Source organism: Manacus candei, unplaced genomic scaffold, assembly GCF_025592945.1.
Source record: "Manacus candei isolate 608988 ecotype Guabito, Panama unplaced genomic scaffold, ASM2559294v1 h1tg000008l, whole genome shotgun sequence".
In the NCBI taxonomy this organism is placed as follows: Eukaryota; Metazoa; Chordata; class Aves; order Passeriformes; family Pipridae; genus Manacus; species Manacus candei.
In genome coordinates this window covers 23792812-23805779 of record NW_026138056.1, presented here as the reverse complement: position 1 = coordinate 23805779, position 12968 = coordinate 23792812, and the positions used below count along the sequence as shown (strand labels likewise).

At 34.6% G+C, this 12968-nt stretch overlaps 1 protein-coding gene across 4 annotated transcripts in view; it reads right to left on the bottom strand.

Annotated features, from left to right (window-relative positions):
* Positions 1–12968, bottom strand: part of CSPP1 (centrosome and spindle pole associated protein 1) — a 65836-nt gene that overhangs the window by 17077 nt on the left and 35791 nt on the right. For 2 of the 4 annotated variants that reach the window (XM_051768389.1, XM_051768398.1), the window contains 9 exons: positions 12790–12868; positions 12348–12468; positions 10129–10276; positions 7963–8115; positions 5615–5727; positions 4341–4490; positions 2936–3082; positions 2052–2156; positions 889–955 (listed from right to left, as the gene is read on the bottom strand). In XM_051768389.1, the coding sequence (XP_051624349.1) occupies positions 889–955; positions 2052–2156; positions 2936–3082; positions 4341–4490; positions 5615–5727; positions 7963–8115; positions 10129–10276; positions 12348–12468; positions 12790–12868 (1083 nt within the window). The remainder of the gene's footprint in view (positions 1–888; positions 956–2051; positions 2157–2935; positions 3083–4340; positions 4491–5614; positions 5728–7962; positions 8116–10128; positions 10277–12347; positions 12469–12789; positions 12869–12968) is intronic. The other 2 variants (XM_051768407.1, XM_051768417.1) reach the window with 1 other exon arrangement.

Genomic DNA, 12968 nt, shown 5'->3' with positions numbered 1-12968 from the left:
CTGGTTTTTTGTGGTCACGACAGCATTCCTCCACAAGTTAAACCAGTTTAATAAATTCCTCATTTTCCAAATAACATGCTTAGTAATTTGATATTTTACTGACTTTTAGAATGCGTCCAGAACCTAGCAGGGAAGCAAGTTTTACTAGTTTAAATCCTCAAACACGAGACTTAATTCATATGTCTTCATTTCTCTCGTGACAGACAGTCTGAGTCAACCAATTTCCAATGGTCGGATTAAGAACCACTCTCCCATTTAGTGGAAAAGCCACAACAGGACAGCATTTACTGCTACATTCCATATGTTGTTTCTTATATAAAGAATATTTCTTATATTTCTTGTAAAAAAGAGTCAGAAGAAAAATTACTGCTTTCCACCCATATATTGCCAAGATAACTAGCATATAAAAAGCAAAGGAGATCCTCCCAGCACAGCTGAATTTTAAAACCACCAATGAAAGCTAAGAGGAACAAGCAGAGGATTAGGCAGATTACCAAATATAAGCAGAATTTAAGAGTTACAACTACAATTGTTGGTTTAATCCATTACTCAGCCAGTGCAAAACTCTCCCATTTTGCAATATTCTGGTCACAGTGGTAACGACTGTTCTGACTGAGAGATCCAGCACTTCCTGTGAAGACTATTCCATTATCAGAGTTTTTACAAAAAAACTTTTCCTGATGAAGATACATAATAAATGTATTTCTATTTTGCATTAAAACTTCAGACATATCATACTAATACACTGATATTATTAAGACAGAGAAAACATCCACATATAAATGCAAACTTTAAAAGACTATTTCTTTGCAGGAAAGAAAGGGAACTGCAACTGAGAACAATTTTACTGTAACAGAAAGTGAGTTTGCAATAAAGACAGATACCCACCTAATGAACGCAACTGATTTCTTCTAGCAGGGACAGGTGGAGAAGGAACTCTTGGCTGTGCAGGATCCTAGTGATCATAATGAATATGAAACGTTAATATGTAAAAGAAAGAAAATATAGTACATTTTACTTCCTTATTTTACATCAATTTACATTAACAATTGGAAGACAGAATAATAACCTTACAGGTTGTTAATGCCTAAGGTTTTTTAAATCTGATCTTTAAATGTATAATCCAAATTCCTATATTTGGATAGCATTTACAGTCACTATAAACATATATATTACTGTAATGCACTACTCAGAGATCTAGACAAACCTATACCAAGTACTGCTAAGACAGAACTAAACAGACCTTCCTCCACAGCATTCTTCACGTTTAGGGAAAGCAATGGTTTTAAATAAGGTTTAAAGTCTAACATAAAATATTCTCTGAAACTGCACTATAAAGTATTTAGCTGAGTTCATACGGACAGTTTGTAAAAAAAAAACCAAAAAACACTTTCTCAGTAAAAAGACAGAAGTGTAAACTAAGATTCAAGTATCATGACCAATTATTTAATCTACCCTTTACAGGAGAAATTTATTTAAAAAAACAAAAAGATATTGTTCCAGGGAAGATTGTCAAATGAAAGAAATGAGAGGTCTCAGGACCACTCCTGTAACTCATTTTTGATGTAGAGAAGATGGAAAGCATATTAGGAGTTATAATCTTCTTGTACCTTCAAAAACATAAAGATGAAACAATAATGCCTGTAGCTACAAATCAACACTGAACTTCATGCTTGAGCTAAGTTCTTCTCTGAGTGAACAGGATGAGCTGCTACATAATATGTAATCTTTCTTATCCTAAATCTTGAGATCATTAGACCCTTGGTAAGGGTCTGGACAGTGTCTGTCCTGTCCAAAATGAGGTGCTCATCCCTACAGAATATGCATATGCAGAAAAAAAAATTCAAACAACACATGGCCAAAAAATTTCTTCAACACTTGGAATCAAATTTAACTTTAAATTTTAGAGCTGCAAGACTGACCAATGTAAAGACTGTCTCCAGTTATCTGCAGCATTCCAGTAATAACTAGCAACCATTAAAAACCTGGCAGGATTTCATACACTGTATGGTCTTAAATAAACCAGTAAAAGTTTGCTACAATAATCGTACTTGTGAACAGTAAGATATACGGCTCTCAGCAGAGGGAATCCTTTCTTCTTTTCTTACTGATTTGTTCTGAAGAGTGGGAATGATGGGAGAAGATTGCCGTGAAAACTGCAAGGAGGAAAGTAAGGTTGAAACTATGTTCCTATAGCTTCTGAATAAAGTATTATTTTGGACAGGAAGAGTTTTGTTAGTATTTTTCATTTGACAGTAAAATGCTTTTAAATGCATAAAATTATTGAAAAAATTATTTAATATGATTTTGTTTTCACCTGTAGCAGTTTTAATCCTTTTTTTTTCTATGCTCTAGGGACTTTTTCATTTATGTTTAAGTTGCAAATTTTTTTTCCTCTAGACACTTCTATTATATCTGTCCACTTTAGAGAATTGACAGAAATTTTGTAAAAATTTTATAAGAAAGACAGTTTTATAATTTACTTCAATTTTGTCCATCAAAATTCTATGTGATGGACTTTTTACACCACCTAGGTCAAAGAAAAATAATGAGATTATCAATAACACCATTGTTCAAGACGAACAGTCCTACTCTGTATAACTAATTTTATTTGTATTTGCACCTCTGCTAATGCAGATCACAGTACTTCACTGCAGATATAAAAATCAACTATAGAGTGCACCTTGCTCTTATTAATCTTGTTTTTACTATTTCTTAATGCAAATTTGATCAGCAAGATATGTGTCCACTGTGGTATATCTGATTTTTCAATCAGCTGTTCTGCTTGTTCATTAAGTATACTGCAGATTGATAAAGTGAGAAGGGAACAACACTGAAGGCAGAGGTCTAAGAAATCATGTGATTTCTTTAAAATCCAGTTATTTCTAAAAGTTAGAAAGAAGTATTTGTATCTTAGAAAGTCACTGAAGCATACCATCTTCTTTTCCTCTTCCATCTTTTCTTTCTCAAAATATTGTCTAAGCTGTTCCTCTTGCTTTTCTTCTTTTTCTTTTCTTTTTTTTTCTGCCTCTTTTTTCCTTTCTTCATCCAATCGAATTATTTCTTTATTTTTCAATCTTCGCTGTAACATAAACGTTATTAGTACATAAAAAAAAGACTCAAAATTACTGAAATTTTGTTTCGGTTTTCTTTGGAAAGTTAAAATTACACATCAAAGTATCTAGTATGAAATGAAAAGCATATTTCATTAGGCTGACTTCAAACATTCAAACTAAAAAAGTATCTCATGCAAATAGTAACATCCACAGTCCTGGCTTTGCTCACATCATTTAACAGAATTCCTAATAATTTCTATAAACATCAGTTTGTGACCCCAGATCTGCCATGAGCTAAGGCTAAACTGCAGGAGTCATTTCCAAAAACTCAGATTCAAACAAAACATACTGTAAATATGCACCACTCAATCACAAGCCCACAGAGAAAATTATCATTCAATCTCAATTTTAGTCCTGTATTTGCGAATAGTGATGATACCAGTAAGCTTCCCACTCTATACTAGACCAGCTCTAGTATTCCGAAGACTCATCCAACTAACTTGCTCATACTAAGGAAGGAGAATTTAGAATATAAGCTAAGTGTTCTCTCCTAGAAAACTTGAAGTCCTACATCCTGAACCAATCTTTCATAATCCCGCAGGCTACTGAAATATTCCTCCATCTCTGATGGCCCTGCATCCTTTTCCTACAATTATTTATGATATTCAAAATCATGAAAATGTATTCACTTTTTCGAACCTGGTAAATAAAACTTTACGTTTTAATTAAATCCATGGGGATTGATTTGGATTTGAATTTACCTCCATGAAAAGCATTCATTAGATTTGGTTGGCATTCTTCCAAAACAAGTAGTATTCTTATCTCAAAGATATCTCTTTACCAATTCAAAAGAAAGCTTTACAAAACCTTCCTGTATAGCTACATTTGTAATACAAATAATTCCATGAGAGCTAGATTTAAGATGCTAATAAAAAAAGCCAAAAACTGGGCTGTTTTTTTTAATTCACCAATTTGACAAAGCTTTTTATTGGTCTTATCACCAAATTCCTTTAGAAAGAAGAGCACAACTGTCAATTATAAAACCATGTAATTTTTCTTAGAAGCATTAACAGCACTTCAAGGTCATAGTACATGATAAAGAGTGAGAAGAATGTGCTAGTTAATGCTGACAACCTTCCACTTCTCCTCTGGCTAATGTAGACCCATTTACAAGCAAGGACCAATTCACAGGACAATGCTTAGTTTACCTTCTTAGTCTAGATGACAAATATTGCAGAGGGTTAGTTTAGGATGTAAAAAAGTCAAAGGATCAAAATACTACACCTCCTCGTCTTTCTTCCTTTTCTCTTCTTGTTCATCTTCATATGCTTTTTGAATTCTCATCCTCTGTTCCGCTAGTCGTTTTTCCTCTTTTTCTTCTTCCATTCTAAGTTTTTCTCGTTCTGCTTCTTCCCTACGTCTCTTTTCTTCAATCTGGAAAATAAAACAAAGAAGTATTTAACTGTCAATAGTCAGCAATAATCTGATAAACAACATTTACCATCATTTACCAACATTTACCTTTTGCAGTAACTACTTGCACAATCAAAAGTTTTATGGCACAACCGAAAGAATACCAGGGCCTGTTTTACATTTCAGTTTCAGAACTCCTTTAAAATGACATTCTATTTTACTATTTCTTTTAGTAAATATTTACTATTTCTTTTTGGCCACTATTTACAGAACCATCCTCCAGTAAGAAAACTACTTATAAATGCTACTAATAAACCCAGAGTATTTCCTAACACTTCCTCTACTCCAGATGTGCTGGAATAACACTTTTCTTCACTAATTAAATAATGGAAGATGGGAAACCAAACCAAAAAATACATGGCAATTCTTTTTCCTTTCCACAATTATAGTATTTTTAGACCCAGTGCTGACTTACTAAAGCTAAAGGTCTGCCCTTTAGTCTTTCTGGCAGTCCCATACATGGAGAAAAAAAAACCTTTTATCTTTTCAAGAGATCCACATCAAACTACTGTATGACTTTAGTACTCTTTTAAATTACATAGGATTTCTTCAATGTTGATATTTAATAACAATGATATTTAATTCCTGTGGCATAAGATTAAATGTGAAGTATTACGGACAGAAGACAGAAGCTGGTAGAAGAACAGTTGGGCTTTATATACACATCAATAAATAACTACACTGTGACTGTCTCACTGATCACCATTTCATTTTGATGAGTGTGCATCATGTAAACTTCCAAAGGCAAAGATCTTTGTTTCTTTAGGTATTTATGTGCGCAAACCTGTACAGTAAGCACAGTTTGAGAACTCAATACTGTATTTGAAGAGCTGTACTTAGAAAAAAAAAAGATAGAACCTGGATTATAGAAGCCAACTAATAAGAAATGCTTATAAAAGTGATGCTATTATGCAAGCCAAAATCTGAGAAACTTGATAGTACATAGCTCTTACTACACCTCTTGTGTACAGAATTGGGTATGATTGGGTAAGTAGGGTCTTTGGTCAGCAGTGATGATTTGCTCCAACTGCAAACCCTCTTTCTAAAGTTCATTTAATCAGATGATATCTGGTGTGCACATTCACCTGTAGACGAAGAAAGTTCTTGTATGACTCCTGTCGCTTCAGATACCGTGGAGATGGTGGTTCACCAAACACATTACCTCGAGCAAAAGGAGAGGCCTGTGCAAATGTAAAACCTAAGGGAGGGGAAAAATTACAGACAAAAATCAAAGCAAATTTAAGACAGCAAGTCAGAGTGAAGAAGGGAGAATCTAAGACACTTGTTTCAAAAGGTATCTTATGACAGCCATAATTCAATACTATAACTGGGATTAAAAGTTATTACATTGCCTGCCTACAATATTGCCAGGTTTTAGCTGCTTAATTAATAATATCAAAGTGAGTTGGTTTTTTTTTACTAAATAACACCTACAAAAATCATATATTTTTGTCTGATCTGCAGTTTAGTATCTAAAAATATTACCTGCAAGTTAATTAGAATAGCAAATACTTTACACCTCATAACTTCACTGCTTGCAATTACTCTTAGAATATATAGTTCTGTTCCTTAGGTTTATTCACTAGTTAAAAACAGAGCATCCTAATAGAACAAATGTTTAGGCAAAATAGCAAAGGATGCTACAAAAAACAAAGCCCCAGACTGGTAAATGAAATTCTAAGCAGTCAGAAAACTGAATTCTGGAAGTATAAGGTGCCTTCTGTACTGTGAAGCAGGAAGTGTCAGGCCTCCTTTAGCCCTGAGTTATGAACACGTCATAATCATACAGTCCCAAAAGCTCTAGATAGGAGGATTAATTCAGATACCACACAGAGCAGATTTTGCAGAACAGAATCCCCACAGGAAATAGAGGAGAAAGAGAGGAAGTAAAGGAAAAGTAGAGTAAGTTGTGTTAACTTGCCAGCTCATACAGCATGTTTTTCACTCATATCATGCCTTCTCTGAAGGAGTGTGCCTCAAAGACGTGCAAGAGTAACAGCTCCACTGAGCTCAGACAAACATTACATTTCCCTATATGGTGATGTACCATCCAAGTCAGATGAAAGCAGAAATAACACATACACGTATTCCCATAGGAATGCATATGCTTACTACTACAGCCTAGCCTTAGGAGCATGTGCTTGCATACCAAGGAGTACACTTTGAGGTGTTATTCTTCCTTACATGGAAGCAGTGTTTGAATCTTTCCAAAATGTAACTAAATTTACATGTAGCTCTTTCAGGATGGAGTTACTTCCCATAGATATGTTCCATGCAAAAAAGCAGAATAAATTTTATATACCATTTAGAAGGTATGGATACAAGACAGACACAAGTTACTATGGAAAGTATCAAGGAAAACACTTGCTGTGTACCAGTTACTGTCCTTCAAGTTCTTCTTTTAGTGGGTTGGTGTACAAAAAGCCTCTGCAAATGCAATCAACCAAACCCACCAAAACATATATAACGTCACTTCACTGCCTGGTTGATCAAATTCAAGGTGCAAGACTATAAAGTTCCCATCACTGATGTGCACCACCACCTGATTTCAAAGTAAGTGGTCTAACCAGGGGGCTCTTCGCTGTTTTACATTATTACTTTATCGGCCTTGCCTGTTTCATTCCCACTAAATGATTAAATATACAGCCTGTAAGAGATAAAGAATAAGAGGTGGGACAGAAGGAACAAAAGTTAGTAGTAAGTACACTGAGTTGCAATCACGCAAAGTAGATCTATGCCCCAAATACCATGTAACTCTTTATACAGCAGTGCAACAGTTCAGACAGGAGAAAGAAAAGTAGCATCTAAGTTGACTTAAGAAGATCATCACCGATCCTGGCACTTGCCCAAACTAGGGACAGATCTGGAGTACCACAGTGTTCTCATTTAGATGTCTCACAAAATGTAAGATGTATTTGTTTTTAAACATGAAAAAAACATAAAATCTCTATAACTTGGAGGCAATGCACAGGGCTGCATATGGACCTAATTTACCTATAACTTTTTAGAACTTGTTAAGCTCATTACTGTGCCAATTTCACCTTAAATCTCTAATATACACCTGAAGACCTTCCATCTCCTTTTATTTTGTATTCTCACCTACTATACAGCTGTATTTTACTATGTCATTTAAGAATTTAAAAAGTATGTATGAGGATTTGATTAGATAACACTGAACCTGGAAAACTAACATACCGATCCTGACTCGTCAGTGCTAAAACACTGATTAGTTACCACTACTGACAAGACAGGAGAAAATACATTTTAAGGGCACGCAGTGACAGCAATGAAGAAGTTTGGGAAAGAAGCATGACACTGATTTTGCACACAGAGAGCATTAACACTATCACAGGACTACTAAAAAGGGGTAAAGAACTAGAGAATTTTGATCACTAAGACTTATGGATAATTAGAGCTGTAATATAGTATAAACCTGCTATTTTATTTGTAGATGCTTCTGTGTTCTCAGGTCTTGAGGAGGCCAAACTTAGGTCAACAGCTACAAGAGCCCTTTTATCTTCATATAGTCTTGCCTCTGGATTATGATATGCATCTTCATTTTGCTTGTGCATGATATTCAAGTCCGCTAAAGGAAAGGGGAAATAACTGTTTATAGTATTTTATTCTCATAAAAAGCACGTTCATCCCAGATTCTCAAAAATACAGGGGTTTTTGATCGAATTCCACTTTTCCTGAGCATATCAGCTATGGGAACAGAAGATTCAGGCAAAGACAAGAATATAGAGGCTAAAGGTGAAATACTTAGGTACTATTAATATATAATATATATAATGTACATATATTACATATAATTAATATATAATTAGGTGCTATTAATTAGCTGATTAGAAGATTTATTTTGTTGCTTTTCTTCTGTCAGGAATGATTCTTCACAACAAACCTCCCGTTTTCCCACCCCAAAATGCTATTAAATGAAAAGATAAAGAGCTCAAAGACAAAAGTGACTGACGAGTGTATGTTGACAAGCACATATTTAGAAACCACCCCTTCTTCTATCTCCTTAAAGTTGTAAAATACTTCTGAGTTTAGTGTTGGTATTTAAGTACTGAATCTCTATTTCATTACTATTAGGAGTGATAAGTGCACTCAAGCATTGAAGTGTATTTCGGTTTTCATGTCTTCAGTAATAATCCAGATGCAAATTTCTACATGTAAGCAAAGCAACATTATCCAGCATTTGCACCAAAATTTACATGGTGCCTTATCAAAGATGTTAATTTCAACTGGTTTTGAAGTGTTACCATACTATACCTAGGAGGCTCATTTTAAAACAAAAAAAGTACTGCACAGTTTTCAGATTACCTTTTGAAATAGCATTTCTGATAATTATGTAATCATAATGATAATTACGTAGTCATTTAAGCACATGGATTCCAGGAACTTCAAATTACATTCCTCTCTGTAAAGCAGCCTTTGCATATATCAGAATCTCAAAAGCTATTTACAGACATTTTTAAGAGGATAAAAAGACAAGTCACACTGCATAAAAAAGAGACATGGTAGAAAGCATGTGATGTTTCACGACATTTGACTCATAGCTTATCCATCATGCTGCCAAGCTATGGTGGGAAAAGAACTTTACATATGTAATCCAGGAAAAACAGGGTAAGAAGCTTCTTTCTCTCAGTTCCTCATTTACAGATAAAATTCTCAGCAGAGCTCAGGCTAGTGTGAGACCTCTACATTTCCACTCTCACCACTGTTAAAGCATAGAGAAAGAAGTCAAACACTTAAATGCAGCGTCTAAAGTCAGGCAGTATTAACACCTCTATCTGCTCTGGTAATAAATGCAAGCTTGGATCCTTAATGCAAGCTTCTGAACTTGTAATTTGGCTACAAAATCTTTAAAAAAGCATTTAAACTTCACCTGCTACCCTCAAACTACACTATTAATTTTGCCATATGTTGCTCAGGTGTCATATAACTGAAACTAACTACTTATCCAGTAAATGTTCCATAATTTACTGGAGGGGTGGATGAACAACTTGCCTGGATCACAGCTATTTCCCAGCTCGGTACTCCCATCTTGTATAAAAGAGCATTTGGAAAAAACTAAGCCTTAAAAAACATTACTGTGGACTGCTCTTTATATAGCCACTTACCAACAGTGTTACTTGTGGAAATTTAAATATTCCACTTAGCTTTGTATATTCATATAAAACATGCTTCCATTTTCCATGTCAAAAGTAGAGATTTCTAACCCTAGAAATTACTTTTAAAAAGAAAAAACAATTTAAAACTTGTCCCTGGACACGTTTAAATAAAAGTCTTCACAAGAGAGCATATTCTAACAGCTTGTTTTCCTCCTTCTTTCTCCCTTTACAACTGCATGTCTTCACTTCTAGTTGACATATCCTGCGTTGCCCATTGTGTTCAAATTGCTCTTCAAATGCCTCTACAGAAATCAAAATAATTACTGAAATATTCCTAGAGTGCACCTCCTCGAACAAGTAAGTCTATTTGTCAATAAAGGGCTACTAGTGTTACTAAACAAGGGATAATGTAGCTGAATAGAGCCTTTAGGAGAGCAAGAAAACATCAATCTTGAAAAGACAACACATAATTTTGGCAAACATACTTATCAGATTTCCTTTTGCATCTCTGAGAGGAGCACCACCACCACCTCTTCCCCAGGGGTTGTAATTCCTCATTTCTGCTTCTAACTTGGCTTCATAGCGCTCCTTCTCCTCTCGCTCCTGCCTGCGCCGCTCTTCTCTCTCTCTTATCTAAAAACAAACCAAACAAAGTCAGTTCCATAAAAATATCACATTAGGTATAATTTTAATAAAAAGTTAACGGTGCCAACTGAATGCTCTCATTACCTATTTCCCTCATCTATATCAAGCAGATCCAAACATTTCACTGTCTATGCTGCAGACAGTGCATTGAATACTGTTGTGAAAACGTGCACGGTCAGTTGTGCATAATCAGAGAAACACACAGATACACATTATAAGACTCCCAAGTTCCAGAAATGTTCACATCTGACACTTGCTCTATATCCAAAGTTCCATTTCTCTGCATCTTTGATACAGATGTTTATACTGCCTGAAAATCAAACAGGCAAAATTGTACAATACTACAACACTTGCTTCTCTCAACCTGGTATATTTTGTTTAATCAAAACTTAAACTAGAGATGACTCCTAACAATAACTGCCTTAACAGAATGATACACAATCCTATAACCATTGATGAACTAGTTTTCTGCAGTAATACCATATGATGTATGTATGTAACACAGAAATGTTCATACAGATTGTTCTTCCTTATCTTCAAAATCAGGTTACATTTACATAACTACATTTCCTCATAAATGTAACATATACAAAGTGAACAGCTGTTAAAAAGTTCCTCTTCTGCTTAGGGCTTTTCAAACATTAACTACTATCTATGTAACTAAAATATATTACTGTATTTTTCTTAAGTTTGCATGTGCATTAGATAAACTTACTAATTAGATAAATATAGTTAGTATAAACCACTGTGAGAGTGATGAGGCACTGGAACAGGCTGCCCAGAGAAGCTGTGGATGTTCCATCCCTGGAAGTGTTCACGGCCAGTTGGGATAGGGCTCTGAACAACCTGCTCTAATGGTAGGTGTCTCTGTAGGGGGAGGTGGAACAAGATGACCTTTAAGGTCCCTTCCAAGTCTAACCATTCTGTAATTCTATGATTTCCCCTTATCAAGTAGTCGTACAATTTCATTAGAGATATAATGAGTAAACAAAGACCCATCTAGCTCCTTCAACCATTCACAAAAATGGTCAGTCTTGTCAACAGGAAAAAAAAGCAGAATACCTTCTGTTTGCTTTCAACCATAAGCAGCATAATAACTTTGAAAAACTGTATCGTGCAATGTTTATTAGACCTTTGTGTCAAATTGTGCAGCTTCTCATATGGCAAAACAAAATTTACTTAAGCCCATAGTAAAAAAATGCCTTTAGAGAAGCATATGTGCAATATCAGACACTATTCCTAAATGTTTATTTAATTCTTTATTTGACTTGGCTTGGCAGCCTTTCTTTTATCCCTATGCACAATCATAATTAGAACTATAATATTTTTATAGCCATTATTTACCCCCAGCAAAGAAATATATAAAGAATAAGATGAGAAAATATTAAGTGCCACTGAACTGGGTTCTAGCAAAATATCTTGCAAAATAATATGCCTCATTATGGCCAAATAGATTTTATAAACTCCCACAAGGTACAGCAACAAAAGGTCACTAAAATGAGTAGGGGTCTAGGATGTCTACTGGAACAGGGGATTCGAAAAATTTGTCTAGTCTATCAAAAAGGAAGCTAAAAATGGTAAGGCACCACTGCAAACACACTGGAAATAAACATATGGGAAGCTTTTGAATTAGTGTCCAAACGATCATGAAGAACTTACTGAAATTAGACTGTTCCTAATAATTATAGCAATAATGCTCAAAAGCAATCTTTTAGCAGGAATATCACAGCAATATAATCCACTGCCTTTAAGATGCAGGTTCTTATGTTTATGAAAATAATCATACAAAGCTACATGCCTGGAACTAACGTTTGCTGTAAATCTTAACATTCTCTCTGCCTCTGACAAAAAAATTGAAGAGCTTATTGTCTGTTTGAAGAGTTAAAGCAAACTAAAGCAGGGTCTGAGGAACGTGAGGAAAGAAGTGATGAAGGGAGGGAGAGTTAGAAAACTTTTTACTTGTAAGCTAAATAAAAATGTCTGAAAGAGTACTACAGTTACAATCATTGTGTGTTAAAAAATAAAAGAATAAAGAGTCAGAAACTTTATCACTCAGTACCTGCTGTTGTAACTCTTGTTGGTAAGATAATGTTGCCTCTTTGGAAGGCTGTGTTTTTTCTTCAGAAAATATTCCTATGCTTCTTTGTTTGTCTCCTGTATTCCTCTGTCCAATGTTACTTCTGAATTGAAAAACCACACATATAAAAAGAAAACATCACAGGGTCCAGATGGGGGGAATTAAAAAAAAAAAAAATTAAAAATTCCTTAAAAGCTGTTTTCCACAGCCTGGTAGATTATAATCCCAAACATTTTCATAAATTTATATGAAAGTAGGAGTTTGCTGAATTATTGGTTTATTGTTTAGATAGAAATCCTTCATTAGAAGTTTGAAGAGTTGTGTTTAATACATTTTATTTCAAAGGCATGTCCATTCTCAGCAAAATATTCCCAACACAAAAAGATAAATGCAAACAAAGAATATGAATCCAGATAATACTTACACAGATTGCTCTGCTGGGGCTTGATTTAAAGGGGGATCCAGATTAGGAGTAGGCTGCATTCCCATCATACTGGTACCATCTACACAGAAAAAATAAAAATACTATTTTAAATTTTGAATGCTCGGGTATAAATATTTGCCATTACTTAAAAGAACAGAGTTCACTGCTCTAACTCTGTA